The sequence below is a fragment of the Panulirus ornatus genome, chromosome 43, assembly GCF_036320965.1.
Source record: "Panulirus ornatus isolate Po-2019 chromosome 43, ASM3632096v1, whole genome shotgun sequence".
Classification (NCBI taxonomy): domain Eukaryota; kingdom Metazoa; phylum Arthropoda; class Malacostraca; order Decapoda; family Palinuridae; genus Panulirus; species Panulirus ornatus.
In genome coordinates this window covers 18,119,185-18,134,369 of record NC_092266.1, presented here as the reverse complement: position 1 = coordinate 18,134,369, position 15,185 = coordinate 18,119,185, and the positions used below count along the sequence as shown (strand labels likewise).

The window sequence follows — 15,185 nt, the reverse complement described above, 5'->3', positions numbered from 1 at the left end:
GACTCGTCTACTTGGGCTGCTTAGGCCAGACCGCTCCCGCGTGAATAGCGACTCGACATTACCTTTCTAGTTGCTCTCTTTCGAAGCTATTCGCATACAAAATTTTCCCATCCGAACCCAACGTACGCATTAGTTTCACACTGTTTCTCAACAGGCCTAAAACAACTGTTGAAAAAACAAATATTTTCAAAATAAATCATCAACACGTTAACTGACCAAAATGCAACATACTTCTATCGCAATGTCATGTAACCAATTCTGCTACGCATGCCCTAACTAAACTACTTCGCAAATATGTACATAATATTGACAAATAATAACAAGCATACGACATAGCAAGCAGACGACACTACTACGAGCAACCTCAAAGTAAACTAAACTGGAGGGAAATCATAATATATGAAAATAACTCATGGGAAGATTACCGCCATGATGGGAATTGATCACACGCTAAGCTTTCGAAAGTATACACTGATCATGAATAACCACATGCTAAGCTCTAAGCTTATAAAGGATTAATCAAAGCCTCCAACCATGTAGGTTAATCAACTAATGAAAAATATGATATACCGGTATACAATTTTTCAAATCTAAATTGCACCCGGGAGCAAATTGATATGTATCAGTTCTTAATGAAACTGAAGACATCAATAAACATGGAAACGTGTAACTATAAGGCCAAATACAAAATAAAAGCAAAGACATTGCAAAAATGTTTACAAAACTGTGTTACTTCAGAATGAAATGCTATACATGAGTATTCAAGACGTGACAAACTATACCTACAAAGGCATTTACTCTATCATTATGCTTACGTATTGACGACATACAACGAATTATTCTATAGAGGCTAATACTGAATGTACCATGTGTTCAGCAATATCTAAGGCATACTCAAAGTTGCACTTCACTCAAAATTACCCTAAACGTTTACGAGTTGCACTTTACTCAAGAGTACCCGAAACATCTATGAGTTGCACTTTACTCAAAAGTACTCTTAGACTTGTAATCATACACTCACAGGAAACAGTTCGTGTCACTGCACGAAAGTGCACTTGTTCAGCGATGTTCTACTGGAGGGGGGGGGGGGGAATGGAATGCAGCAAACCCCTAGCAACCTAACTGACAAATTCGAACATCTTGAAAATTTTTTTGTTAAACAATTCAAAACAGCTGATAGAAACTACATTGTCATACGTATGTATCTTGTAAAGAACTCAGGAGAATTTCCATTTATATAAAACTATGTCATCGCGCAGGCAATGAGATTAATCAGTTTCAGTTCTGAAATGTTTAACCGTCCCTGATACGCTATCAACAGTCCATATCCAGCCATATCTTTCCCCCCCCCCCCCCCCCTGATTTCTTGAAGTAGGTAAAGCCACGGATTTCTGCTTGATGGTAAGGAAAGATGCCTACTAAATCCACACGCGTTCATCTCCACGATCTTTTGAGCTATGGTAGCACGGGACCATAAGAAATCCAAAGTAACACAAGAAATACAGAAGCTGGGGAGCGTAAATCTGTAATAAGATACAGGACAACAAAATGGGCGTCTGAAATTATCAAACAAAAGCTATAACCTAAGATGTACGCTAACAACTGCATAACATGGAATATAAATAAAAAATAAAAGGCGTCAATACATTAGCAAAAATAAACTCAACAATAGGTGTTTGTAGTTCCTAACCCAACTTGTAAATTACAGCTAGACATATAAGTCATTAACTTTTAAAGTCACTAAATTCTATATAAACCTATATATATAAATACGAACAAAGTGCATAGGAACGCGCACCTTCATAGAACATACAAACCTCCAACAGCCAAGATCGAACCCGGAACCCCTAAGTAACAGGCGGGAATGCTACCGTTAGGCTATAGGCCTGGCTAATAAGAAATAACTATTCGAATAATATTTATTCGAATACCCTTCGTCTCACGTTGGTGAGCACGAAGAGTATGGAAAACGAAGTGAAATAATGAAAAAAAAAGTAAACACAAACGTTGATGGGAAATAACGCCATCAATCAAAAAACTTAAAAAGAAAAGAATAAGCTAGGAAAATACACGATGTAAACTTTCAATTCTGAAGCAGAGAATTGGAGAGGCGATCAATATGCAGATCAAAATTTGAATTATACAATTACATTACTCGCCATAAGCTTCTCAGAAATACATACAGATCAAACTCGTTATAAATACCAGACACATTATAACGGTATATATAAAGGGTAGCAAACCGCGACAGGCTATTGGGTCCTTTCTAAGCTATTTATGACAATGGAAGAGATCACAATCTAGAAATTAGTGTAGTAAGAGTAAAGCAAAGAGATGGTTTATGGTCCAAAACCTGACTATATACTACAAAAAACATTAACAAAGAAACACTGAAGCTATAGCTATCCCTAAACCAAACGTGCGTCAAGCTCTTAAATCAACCCAAGTTCGTAAATCTCCTTAGTGATACTAAACTCTCTAATCCATAAAACTAGGTTTCCCTACACTCATTTAGCTTACAAGTAAATTAAATTCAGTCTGTAGAGGAAGTTCAAAATGTACACATCTGTATATGGTGTGTCTATATCTCAAAAAATCCTCAAATGATTCGTCTTACTTTGGAAGGTTGCCGATTTTTGGAGCTCGAGGACGGATGCCAAATGGGAGACGTCCCTCCTCCAGGTCGCCATCAGCTGTAATAGAAAACGAAGACTACCATCACCCTTACAGAAAATGGTACACAAAAATTCAGGAATAACAACGCAAGAATACATAGTTACAAAAATACAATAATACAAAACGTGACCTACACCAATGCTGTCATTATAGGTTATTACAACCAGGAGCTTTGTTGTTTGTACCAAACTTGTTCTGCAATTGAAGGAAAATAATATGATTCGTCTTCGCATCATACCGAGGAACCGAGGCTAATAGATATAATGCAGACAAGAATGGAAACTTCTCAAGAGTTCGCCCCATTTGATTAATAATGGCGCACAACCTTTGAATACACGTCACTAAGGAACTGTATCATACCTGAATGGTTGCCAATTCATACAGAGGATAAGAAAATGATAATCTGTATCATTTTGCTATTAAGTGTATGTGTTAGTGTTGCCCCGTCTCTTAACTTTGTGGTTATCTCGTTTTAACTAAATAATCAAATACAATTACACACGCCCCAGCTTACGCGACAGACCTTAGTAATGTTATATAACTAACTGTTGCATTAAATTCTTTTTTTCTTCTTCAAAAGAGCCAGTACCTATACCTGGCGTTTTTTTTTTTTTTTTTCTTTTAAGCTTTTCCTTGTGGTAGACGCACAAAATGTCCAGCCACATATGTACCCAGTAAATACCACAAGACAAGCAATACCACATACAATTTTTCCAGTAACGTAAACTAATTCATTCAAATACAGCAATGAAAGCTTACATCTTACAACCAGAAAAATGTGGAATTTACTTTCTGCATCTTTCACTTGTTTGAAAACAAAAAAATAAGTTATTTCCTTTCTCGTGGTTGCATGGCCATATATATTCGTAGAGAGGCTACTATCACATAAGCGGCAGGTGTCAGTCAACGTGAACAAAATCTTGTACTAAAAATACGTCAAATTCCAGCCAGACACTCGTGTATCACCAGCACATACCCGGCTGCCTGGTATGTGGAAGGGTCGACTGTGTTGAGCTATAGACCTAACCTGGAATGAACGTGACAATTTTCATTTGCACAACTGCTACAGACAATTATGTTACTTAAATCATATTTCAAAAATCAGAAGAGAGAGAGAGCATCTTTCGCATGATTCATCCTGGTAAAAATATAACTAATCGATGTTGGATGTGAATTTCAGAGTCAAAGCTATGGCCAAGGAAGGTCGCTAGTAGAAAATTACGTTATATATATATATATATATATATATATATATATATATATATATATATATATATATATATATATTAGTCCTGCAGTCATCAGCAAGTCATCACTGAAAAATCAGTAAAAAAAACGATAAAAAACCAGAACATGAGCTTCACAGAAAATGGTACTACAATTTCGGGCATAACTACTCAAGAATACGCTTTGAGGACAACTTGCTTTCAAAACCCGCTTTACTTGTAAGGTTTCACAGAAAATGAAAAAAAAAAATCAAATTACCGAACTTTGAGATGGAAAATACAAGATGCAATGGCTACCTCAGGGAGATGGGTAGACTACCCAGCTGTGGGCGAGGCCAGCCACACACAGGCCTTCTGCGGCATTACCACACCACACCACACTGCATTAACTTTGTACCACAAACATTAGCTCTCAAACGTGACCAACTACTAGTCACTACGACAAACTAGTACTAGCTAATCAAGGACCAAATGGCAGTGGCCAAGTCGAGGACAAGGCGTCAGGAGTGCTTTGACAAAAACATGGGTCGGATCACTCGTTGAGTAACCATTTCTTGGGAAAATGTTAAGAGGACCAGATGATGAAGTCCTGCCGGTGAGGACACATCCTGACATCATGGTTAGCTGACACATCCTGACATCATGGTTAGGTAACACATCCTGACATCATGTTAGGTAACACATCCTGACATCATGGTTAGCTGACACATCCTGACATCATGGTTAGCTGACACATCCTGACATCATGGTTAGCTGACACATCCTGACATCATGGTTAGCTGACACATTCTGACATCATGGTTCGCTGACACATCCTGACATCATGGTTAGCTGACACATCCTGACAGCATGATCAGCCAACACATTCTGACATCATTGTCAGCCAACACATCCTAACATCATGGTTAGCTGACACATCCTGACATATTGGTTGGGTAACATCCTGACATCATGGTCAGCCAACACATGCTGACATCATGGTTAAGTAACACATCCTGACATCATAGTCAGCCAACACATTCTGAAATCACGATCAGTTTATCATCCCTAGCCCGACACGTAAACCAAACGTCAGCGCGTGTCAGAAATAAAAGTCAGCTGCTGTCAAGAAACGGCCATAGTTGTCAGACAACATCAACAGGCGTCAGCGAAAGTCAAGTGTCAGATGAGTGTCAGCAGGTGTCAGGGAAGCGGCAGGAAGGCTAGTAAGGTGATGTCATCAGCAGGTGTCACAAGTGTCAGCAAGCGCCACGGCACTGTCAGCAGCATGTTGGCTTATGAACAGGACGTCAGCCGGGAAAGTCAACTGACATCATGCAAAGTCGGCAAGTGTCAGAAGATGGTCTGCAACGCGTGTCACAATGATCTCATCAGCAGGTGTTAAAAGATGTCAGCAGACGTCAGGCGGGGGTCCAGGACATCACCAAATTTCAGATACAAACGTATGGAAGAACCAGCTGACATCGGCAGTGATCAGGATACGTGAGTAATGACATCACGGCAATCAGCAGGTGCTGGATGATGTCACCAAGACCGGCTTGGCTCGCGGGAATGGGGGATGTCAAAGAGGCTGGTCAAAGGCTGATGATGTCAGAGGATGCATGATGCAGTGAGGGTTTCCAGGGACGTTCTTTCCGGCAGTGTGATATCAACTCGCCAGAGGTTACTGGCGTGTGTGTGTGTGTGTGTGTACAGACACGAGCAGTGTACAGCTTGAAGCTCACAAGGCCCGGTTAGCTAGCCCCACCACACACTCAGCTCACAAGGCCCGGTTAGCTAGCCCCACCACACACTCAGTTCACAAGGCCCAGTTAGCTAGTCCACTACACACTCACTCACAAGGCCCGGTTAGCTGCCCCACCACACACTCAGCTCACAAGGCCCGGTTAGCTAGCCCACCTCACACTCAGCTCACAAGGCCCGGTTAGCTAGCCCACCACACACTCAATTCACAAGGCCCGGTTAGCTAGCCCACCACACACTCAGTTCACAAGGCCCGGTTAACTGCTCCACCACACACTCAGTTCACAAGGCCCGTGAGGCGTCCTTGCAAAGTGGCCACCAGAATCACCATCCACCACTGCTGCAGTACCACAGTAGCCACCACTACCACTGTCCACCACTGTGGTAGTGCCACAGGGGGCCACCAGAATCACCATCCACCGCTGTGGTGGTGCCACACTGGCCACCACAAGCACCGCCTCCACTCTTGGCCTCAGGGAGAAAAAGCAAGAGGCCAATATTTACGTTCATCTCACTCCTACAGGAACTGTCTCTCCCTCCCTCTCTTCCAACGTACGGCCCCCATCAAGATAATCAGGACGACCTACATAGAAACATTTTGATCAATACTTTTTTTTATACCAGCGTTTAGGGTTCCCGGAGCCCTCCCCTACAGTTGGGGATCTCCCCTTCCCCCTTATTCACCCGGGGGAAGAGGTGCGTAGATCCTCCATACCCCGCCCTCTCTCCCTGTGGAGTGGGCCTCCCCACCCACTGGCCGCCGCTCCTCTTCCCCGCTCATCTACAATACACTGTGGCAGGCAGGTCTATCCCACTCAACAACATAAGTCCATACCCACTTACGTCACATAGTGGCAGGTCCGCACCCACCTACAACACACTGTGGTAGGTCCTTACCCACCACCATCACACAGTGGCAGGTCCGTACGCACCTACAACACAAAGTGGCAGGTCCGTACCCACCTACAACACACTGTGGTAGGTCCTTACCCACCACCATCACACAGTGGCAGGTCCGTACGCACCTACAACACAAAGTGGCAGGTCCGTACCCACCTACAACACAAAGTGGCAGGTCCGTACCCACCTACAACACAAAGTGGCAGGTCCGTACCCACCTACAACACAAAGTGGCAGGTCCGTACCCACCTACAACACAAAGTGGCAGGTCCGTATCCACCTACAACACAAAGTGGCAGGTCCGTACCCACCTACTACACACTGTGGCCGGGACAACAAAGGCCTCTCCAGAGTGTAGCAAGTATTGTTCCACGATCCTAACCTAAGGCTGTCCATCATGACTGCCTTTGATGAGGACAAGTGTCCTTGACCACAGAGAGCCTGGCAAGTGACCGTGGTCGGGAGGCTCCTTCCTCCTCACCCTGGCTTTCCCTCCCGCACACTCACTACCCCACCGTTCCAATCGCCGCTGTACAACTATTTCATGTTTCTCCAAGTGTCGTGGGGGTAAACACTGCCTGTTTTATGATAACTTGTACTATGTCTGTCCGTACAATACTTCCTTGTACAATACTTGTCTGTACTGCGCTGGCTTCTACCATCCCTGTCTGCACAATGCTTGCCTGTACCACACACACTCCAAATTCAACGAGTGAAGCAGGCCAAGCTGATCTTAGTTAAATATGGAGAGAAATTTGAAAATGCCTTAAAAACCTTAAAAAATAATCTACCACATGTTTCTTTCCCATGTCTGAAACATATTGGTCCTCCGAACTCTAACCATCGCTCTGAAAGATGCTACTGCACTCATCTCGCCACCATCGCCTCTGTCACCAGAGATCCCTCGTCCCCCGAGTTGCAGTTAATCACCGCAACCACATCCAGCTCACCCGACCACGTAGAGAGCGGTACAAGAACAACCCGCCTCATCCCCAGCCATCTTGAACACCATCAATATTCAGCATTGTGCTGCCCAATCATGTGTGTCAAGACTATGTACGTGTGTTTTATCATATTTCGTCTAGTTTACATTTTCAGTCTTTAGCTGCAGTTGATTTAATAAACCGATAGTTTTATCATCGTAATTATCATTATCCTCATCATTATCCTCAGTACTATATCCTCATCTTTATCATCGTTGTCGTCATGTTACTGTGTTGGGTGAGATGACCCGAGTGTGTGAGTAGTGTGGTCTCCTGGAGGGGCTGGTAGCACCTGCACCGTCATCCCTTCATATCCTGGAGACGTACAACCTCCCCGGGGGGGGGAAGAGACTTCTCACCTGCAGGGATCAGACGGACGTGAGAGAGAGAGAGAGAGAGAGAGAGAGAGAGAGAGAGAGAGAGAGAGAGAGAGAGAGAGAGAGAGAGAGGTGGGTGGGTTGGGGAGGGGCTGCGAACCCTTGTGTTGTGGCACAACAATGCCCACACGTAGACGGCCCTTTGTTGGCCTGGCTCTCACCTGCCGCTAGCCTCACCTCCTTAATACAGTCAATACTCGTGTTTGTCAAGACCCGAAGACTTTTATCATCCTCTGTGCCAACCAGTCATCACCCTTGTGATGTTTGGGACAAGAAGATCAGATGAAACTGTTGGGGAAAGACGTATGAACACTTCAAGTATGGAGGTGGTGGCGTATGGCAACACACAAGATAAACACTTAACATCTGTTGTAATTTCATCTGAACACAAAGTAAGACAGTGAACTGCAGACACCCGTAATTCATAATTCAGTGATCTACAATATATATATATATATATATATATATATATATATATATATATATATATATATATATATATATATATATATACTGCCGTGGCCATGACGTTATAATGTGTTTGCCGAAGAACTCACGAGCGGGTCCTGCGCACAGAACAGGTCCTACAACTTATAAGAGTGAACAGTCAACTTCCCTCATATATCCAAACGCGTTCCTCATCATCCCCCTTCTCACTCGCTACCCTATACTCGTTAACTCTGTCCTCTCCAGTCACACTGCTTAGCGAGAACTCCTTCATCGCTCCTCACCCACGGGTGCGTGTAGCTCTGTCGTCTGTGTGCTCAAAGCAGCACAGTACCTTGTTGTGGCAGGGCACGACCGTCGCTGAGGTCATCGGGAGAGAGGCAGGTGGCAAGACACCCTGAGGAGCGTTGCCAATGGTGGCAGAGGCAGTGGAAGGTGTGGCAGTAGTGTTGCTAACGACACATAATATCCTCTCCATCGAAACGGGGGTTATCCAATTCCATTCGAAACGGGGCATGGAGGAACGCTTCATGAATACCGTAAGTAACCGTACACTTCAGCACGACCTGTAGTCTACATACCTGCCACAGACACCTTCACCTGCAGATCCTACTACATAAGTAACTTACATAACCAATGAGGAGTAATGATAAATGGGGACGTAAAAGGATGGGGCTGACGTTCACCACGTGAAGGTACGAATGAAGGTGATGGGGAGCGAGACAGAGGAGGGTTCGACAGGTGAGGTTCTGAAGCTCAGGACCCGGGGGAGGGTGGCGATCGTCTAGGATAAGGCTCAGGACCCAGGGGAGGGTGGCGCGACCACAGGCTGAGGGCGACAGTAGGAGATGCGTCGCAAGACAACAGCTGTGTCCAGCGTTGGTTCTAAGCATCTGTAATTCCACTTTACCAGCCGGGAAGAGCCATCACCTTCATCTGATCCTCTCTACCAACAAGAACCACACTTCCGTCACCTGCACCATCGATCATCACAACCTAAGCTCCTGACACTGTGATTCACTTGTAATACCTGTCGTCAGCACCTGCCACTTCGCACCAAGGCTCCCCTGAACCACCTTATCGTCAGCACCTGTTGTCAACACCTGTCATCCAACACCTAGAATCACCTACACCACCTGTCTGCAGCACCGGCCCCGAAGCGTCACCCGTCGCCTCACACGCCACCATGCTCACCCCCAACTCAATCTCGGCTGATGTGGTACGTCAACCCAATTCTGCAGCCTGAGCAGGTTACGTTGGCTCACGGCAGTGTGAGGGTACGTGCGCTCCCTGTGTGTGTGTGTGTGTGTGTGTGTGTGTGTGTGCACGCGCACTAAAATAGCTTGAGTATGGATGGTATATTGACGTGGGTGTGGAGTTTTGGACTGGCTGAACCGGGACAGCTAGGTCACCCCAGGACAGCTAGGTGACCTGGATGATCAACTCGGACCAGACAGGTGGCCAACCATAATAACCAGTCCAGTGAGGGATGGTGACCTGGCCCAGGTGGGTGGGTGACCTGGAGCAGGTAGATGATGACCGGGTGGGTGGTTAACCCTGGCCAAAGAGGCTGACCAGTGCGACAATCTCGACGCTGTTGGACGAGGCTGACCAGCAGGGTGTGGAGGGCAGGTGGGTCACCTCAACAGCAGGGTGACCTGTAACAGAAAATGTGGTCTGGAACACCTGGCTGACCCACACAACTTGCTGAACCCAAGCCAAAGCAGCGGAGTGTGACCCGAACCATCTGGATAGCCCAGGGCCAGCTGGATGAGTGTGGGAATCCTGGCCAGGTGGGCCAGCTGGATGAGTGTGGGAATCCTGGCCAGGTGGGCCAGCTGGGTGAGTGTGGGAACCAGTGGGGCAGGTACTGATGACATGAACTGTTACAAAGTTGGTTCATCACAAAAGTCAACAAGTCTTTCATACAGTAAGTTGAATGACGAGATGCAGACAGTGGATACAGTCTTAGAACATCAGGGATCTTGTTATCAGCTATGAAGTGTAACGCCATTTGTTACAACGTTTGTATGTTTATGAGGCTCAATATTCTTTTTGTCTCCCATATTCTAGGACAGAGTGTTCTAGTTTGTGTCCAAGCCTCTGGCCTCACACTTGACCGTAACGAGGAACCCACTTCGTTATAACCTGCCTCCTTCCTTGGACAGCAGTCGCTTTATCACCGCGACCTTGTTACCTGGTGGAGGGCTGACCCAGGCCACGGGCGTAGGAGGAGGGTGGGAAGGCGTGGGAGGAGGAAGGAAAGCGTGGGAGGTGGTGGGAACGCGTGGAGGAGGGTGGGAAGGCGTGAGAAGAGGGTGAGAGAGCGTGAGAGGAGGGTGGGAAGGCGTGGGAGGAGGTTAGGAAGGCGTGGCAAAAGGTTACGGAGGCGCGGTTAGAGTGGCGGGTGGGTCACGTGTCCTGGGATGAATCTCTCTCTCTCTCTCTCTCTCTCTCTCTCTCTCTCTCTCTCTCTCTCTCTCTCTCTCTCTCTGGGATATGTTCATCTACGCTCCTCCAGTCATGTTTCCGAAATCCTAAGAGAGAGGGGATAAGTCAAGGTAACGCAGCTATCACTGTCATATGCCGAAGTAACAGCTCTGTCCCAGGCAAGTACAACCTAACATAGCCCACTCTTCACAGTGCTGTACACTGTCCACCATTTCATCAATTCGTGTCAACAGGAGTATATTTCCTCGGCCGCAACGAAGCACCAGGCTCCAGACCCCCAAGGAGATGTAGTGATGGTCATCGAAATGCTGAATAATTTCAGAAATACAAAATCCGACAAACCAACCATCTCTCTCAAGGTTAGAATCAGAATGTTTCTGTGGCATTTGTAAAGTGCTAACACCTAATGATTCCGCTACGCTTTTTACCAAAAAGATACGTAAAAATTCAAAGCTTTTTATGTAAAATCAAGACACTTTAACTTAATTAGACATTGATAAAAAAAAAAAAAATCACCGATACATTTGCATTAACATTACCGACTAAAATACATGCAATACTTTGATTTCGTCCACCGTTAATGCACAGCTCACGCCACGTAGAGACTCGCTCCTGTGCCCCCACTTCCGTCAGTACATGTGTCATGGTAACACTGCTGTCGCATGGGCCACATACCGGTGGCAGGTCCTGTCCTCAGGGGTCAGCTACTGTATGACCAATCCTCAGTCGACAAGAAGGACTCGTCGCAAAATGCCGACCCCTGCTGAAACACAGGCAGCCCCTACTGCGACTTCTTTCTTTAACCTTTGTATCTGGTTTTCCTTCTGGGTTTAGCTTGTTATTTACATCTCAAATGATTTTCATTCTATCCACAAAATCAGCTGAGGTATAACTTTCGTGTGTGTGTGTGTGTGTGTGTGTGTGTGTGTGTGTGTGTGTGTGCGTGTGTGTGTGTGTGTGTGTGTGTTAAAGGGTGAGAGTTGTCATTCAAACGTGAGCGACAATTTCTTCAGCATCAGGGCGCTAGAACATGGGAAAGCACTTCCACCACACATCGTCACAGCGAAGACTATATCCATTCATTTGCGAGACAATTTTACAAATCCTTCAGGGATATCGATCATCTGTTATGTTAATACACATGGTCCACGACAGGTTGGTTGAGTGTAGCACTACAACATCTCCACGTCCTCTGCTCCATTTCTTCTTCACGAAGAAGCTGCCAAGTTCCTTCTCTCCTAGAGTACCCGGTGAGTGTCATTAGACCAGATTTGCCCCGTCGGTCTCTTGTCTTCATAGCTATTTTCCTGGCCGGCTCGTGTGCTAGGGGAGTGGCGGGCGTAGGGAGGAAGAGCCTTCTGCGCTACTGTCCTGTCTCCATCTTGGTGGGTGGGGAGGAGGAGCCTTCTGCTTTACGGCCCTACCTCCCATCTAAATTGATTACTGTAGGTACTGAGGATTCTACCACTCTCCTCCAGCAGTTAACCTCGACTAAGACCCTCAGGTCTTTTGTTATCGGCTGCCACAGGAACGTGGTCAGTGTCGTCCTCAGAACCTCCTGTGTCTGGCCACGGGCGCTCATAACACCTACCCGCAGGAGAGGGACCGAGTCTTGGGCCTCTGAATGACTATGCTGGTCTGAGGCTCGTCTGCTTTCCAATGGACTTATTTTCCACAATGTACCACGTCTCTCCCTCTACCACAAGAACAATGGAAACAATCCAACGAGTTCCTTCCAAGTCATTAACAATGTTCGTCGTCTGTGTATTAATCCTTTGCAATTTTTTTCTATGAAATGATATGGTTCTGCACCTGGTGCTTCGTCCATCATGAGAATAAACTACATTACGTTTTTGCACGTGTCTAACAAGGCCCGTCAGGAATTTCATGGTCCAGTTCCGATGAAAATCTCAAAACGGCCAGACCGACCCCGCCGTGTGTCTTCTGGCACATCCCATCAAAATCTCATTCGGCTATCCATAATGTCACCGTCACTGTTGTCTAGAATGCCAGCCTCGTCCGTGGCCATCCCTGCAAGTCGGCTATGAGACCGTGCCATGTGCAAAGGCAAAGTCATCGGGTTTGTGTACCAGGGGCAGGAGACGTCACCAGGTGCTGTCTCCTGCGGCAGTGGCCTGGGCAGCTACTGGACCCTGGCCGCCACATGATATCCGTAACAAATTGAGAGTTTGCTATCTTCTCGATCTTCAGCCTCAGGTACCCGTCGGGTGACGCTATTTTTAGCAGGTGTGGCAATTTGCTCCGCTTTTTATTCTTTAACGAAGAGCCTTACTTAGTCCAAGTGTTCCTCCTGTTTATCATGTCCAGCATTCTTCACCAGGAAACATGATCATCATTCCTTCTTCCTCAGCGACAGTGGCTACACTGGGAGATAATTCTGTCTGCTGCCACAGTTTCCATCTTTCACCAGATGAGGAAGGTAGTGTGGGAGGTGGGATCAACATCTACACGTTGCACCTCATCTTCCCAGGAGGAGCTATACCGGAGCGGTGCCCGACCGGCACACCCGCTTCTTGTGATCTCCCAGTCTCTCATTTCACGGATGAAGCCATGGGTCATGATTTTTCATGTGGCGGCCTAAACCACATCATCACCACCCCTCACAGCTGTAATGACCAGCTGCACATGGTATGTGAGGTACACCCCAAGGTTAAGAGGTCAGTTGGAGCAGCTCCACTCCCTTCATGTCATCTTGGTCATGTCCGTCTCACACAGCTCATCCCCATCGCGCGTGTCAGTCCTCTGCTCTGCGATCCTGTGTCTACCACAAGTAAGATTATGTCCGCAGATAACTTCATCATAAACCATCGGGTCTCCGGTTATCTATCCTCCCCATGTAATCCTCTCCCCGTGTGGGAGGGGTGGCAAGGTGTGGGGAGGAGGAGGAGCACTGTGCTTTATGGTCCAGACTTCGTACCTACAGATCGGGATCACATAATACTCCTTACTGTCGTCCTCCAGCTGATCAACTCGTCAGCCACGACCAGGCTTCCTGTTATCTGTCACTCCCATGTGCTCCCTCCCTCAACCCCATTCCTGCCCGTCACTCCCTCCTCCACCATTATGTACCTCGACTCTTCAATGATCCACGACTACAGGTGACACGCCTACGGGTCTGTCACCTCCCCTCACTCACTCCTCACTAACACCATCGCCAGCCTTCATCCCGACCTGCCCAGGGTTAACAAGAGAGGGGTGGGTGGGTGGTGCCACGTGTAGGGTGTCTGATCCTTCGGCACGCCCCGGATCCTCCTGAGACAACACCTCGGTGGTAGCCCCCCAGTGGCTGAGGCTGTCCTACGAGGACATGTCAGGAAGGACATCATCATCATCTGTACTTGACGATCACTGAAGTGGTGATATGATTAAACAGAGAGAGAGAGAGAGAGAGAGAGAGAGAGAGAGAGAGAGAGAGAGAGAGAGAGAGAGAGAGAGCCAGTGTATCGGCGGTGGTGAAGGTGGTGTTGGTGAGCTCAGCTGTAGGAGCTGGCTGACGAATGTTGCTCTTTCCTGCCTGAAAAAATGTTGGGTTTAATAATATCCACAACGCCTTGACTGATAACGTGCTGTCGCTTCCTCTCTCTGTGTGTGTGTGTGTGTGTGTGTAACGTGCTCGTCTCAAACTAATCATGACTGTCAAATGTTCAGCTCATAAATAACCTAGAACGAAGCTCAGGATGACGCAAGACCACCACATCAGTGGCGGCGGCGGAGGAGGAGAAGCAGTGCACGTGTTGGTTGGTGCTGGTGCCCACTGTGTGCCACATGGACCGCCCTCTCTTTACTCCTTGACCACAGTGGAACGACCCTCTGAGTATGATTGTACGACCCTTAAGTACAGTGAATACCTGCCGAAAACCCAGAGATACGACCCTCGAAGACGACGGTACGACCCTTGCGTATGATGGCGTGACCTACGACTTGCCCCTTAACGGACGTGTCCAAAACCAGGCACTGGAGCACAGGGGGGTCGTGCCGACGTACGTAAAGGTCGTACCGTCATGCTCATGGGTCGCAGCGTCGTGCTCAAGGGTCGTACCGTCATACTCGTGAAGGGGTTAACCCGTTTGGCTCTTTTGCTTTTACGAATGCAACATAATGTTGCCACGGCCTGTGCACCTCCCCACACACCACCACGAAAGATCGATTTTCTTAACCAAGACATACCAATGTCACCCCTAAGAGGTATAGCCCCAGACGCCCTTTGGTGCTGCTGCTCTTCGACAGGCCTGGTATCCTTATGTGATGTTATGCTACGTTACTACTATGCTATCCTTATGTGGTTATGTTATGCAACGTTACTACTATGTTATCATTATGTGATGTTATGTTATGCAACGTTACTACTATGCTATTATTAT

General features: G+C 46.7%; 1 protein-coding gene across 5 annotated transcripts in view; it reads right to left on the bottom strand.

Annotated features, from left to right (window-relative positions):
• Positions 1 to 15,185, bottom strand: part of LOC139762354 (calcium/calmodulin-dependent protein kinase kinase 1-like) — a 238,194-nt gene that overhangs the window by 161,000 nt on the left and 62,009 nt on the right. For all 5 annotated transcript variants that reach the window (XM_071687105.1, XM_071687104.1, XM_071687106.1 and 2 more), the window contains exon 3: positions 2,618 to 2,693. In XM_071687105.1, coding sequence (XP_071543206.1) covers positions 2,618 to 2,693 — 76 coding nt within the window. The remainder of the gene's footprint in view (positions 1 to 2,617; positions 2,694 to 15,185) is intronic.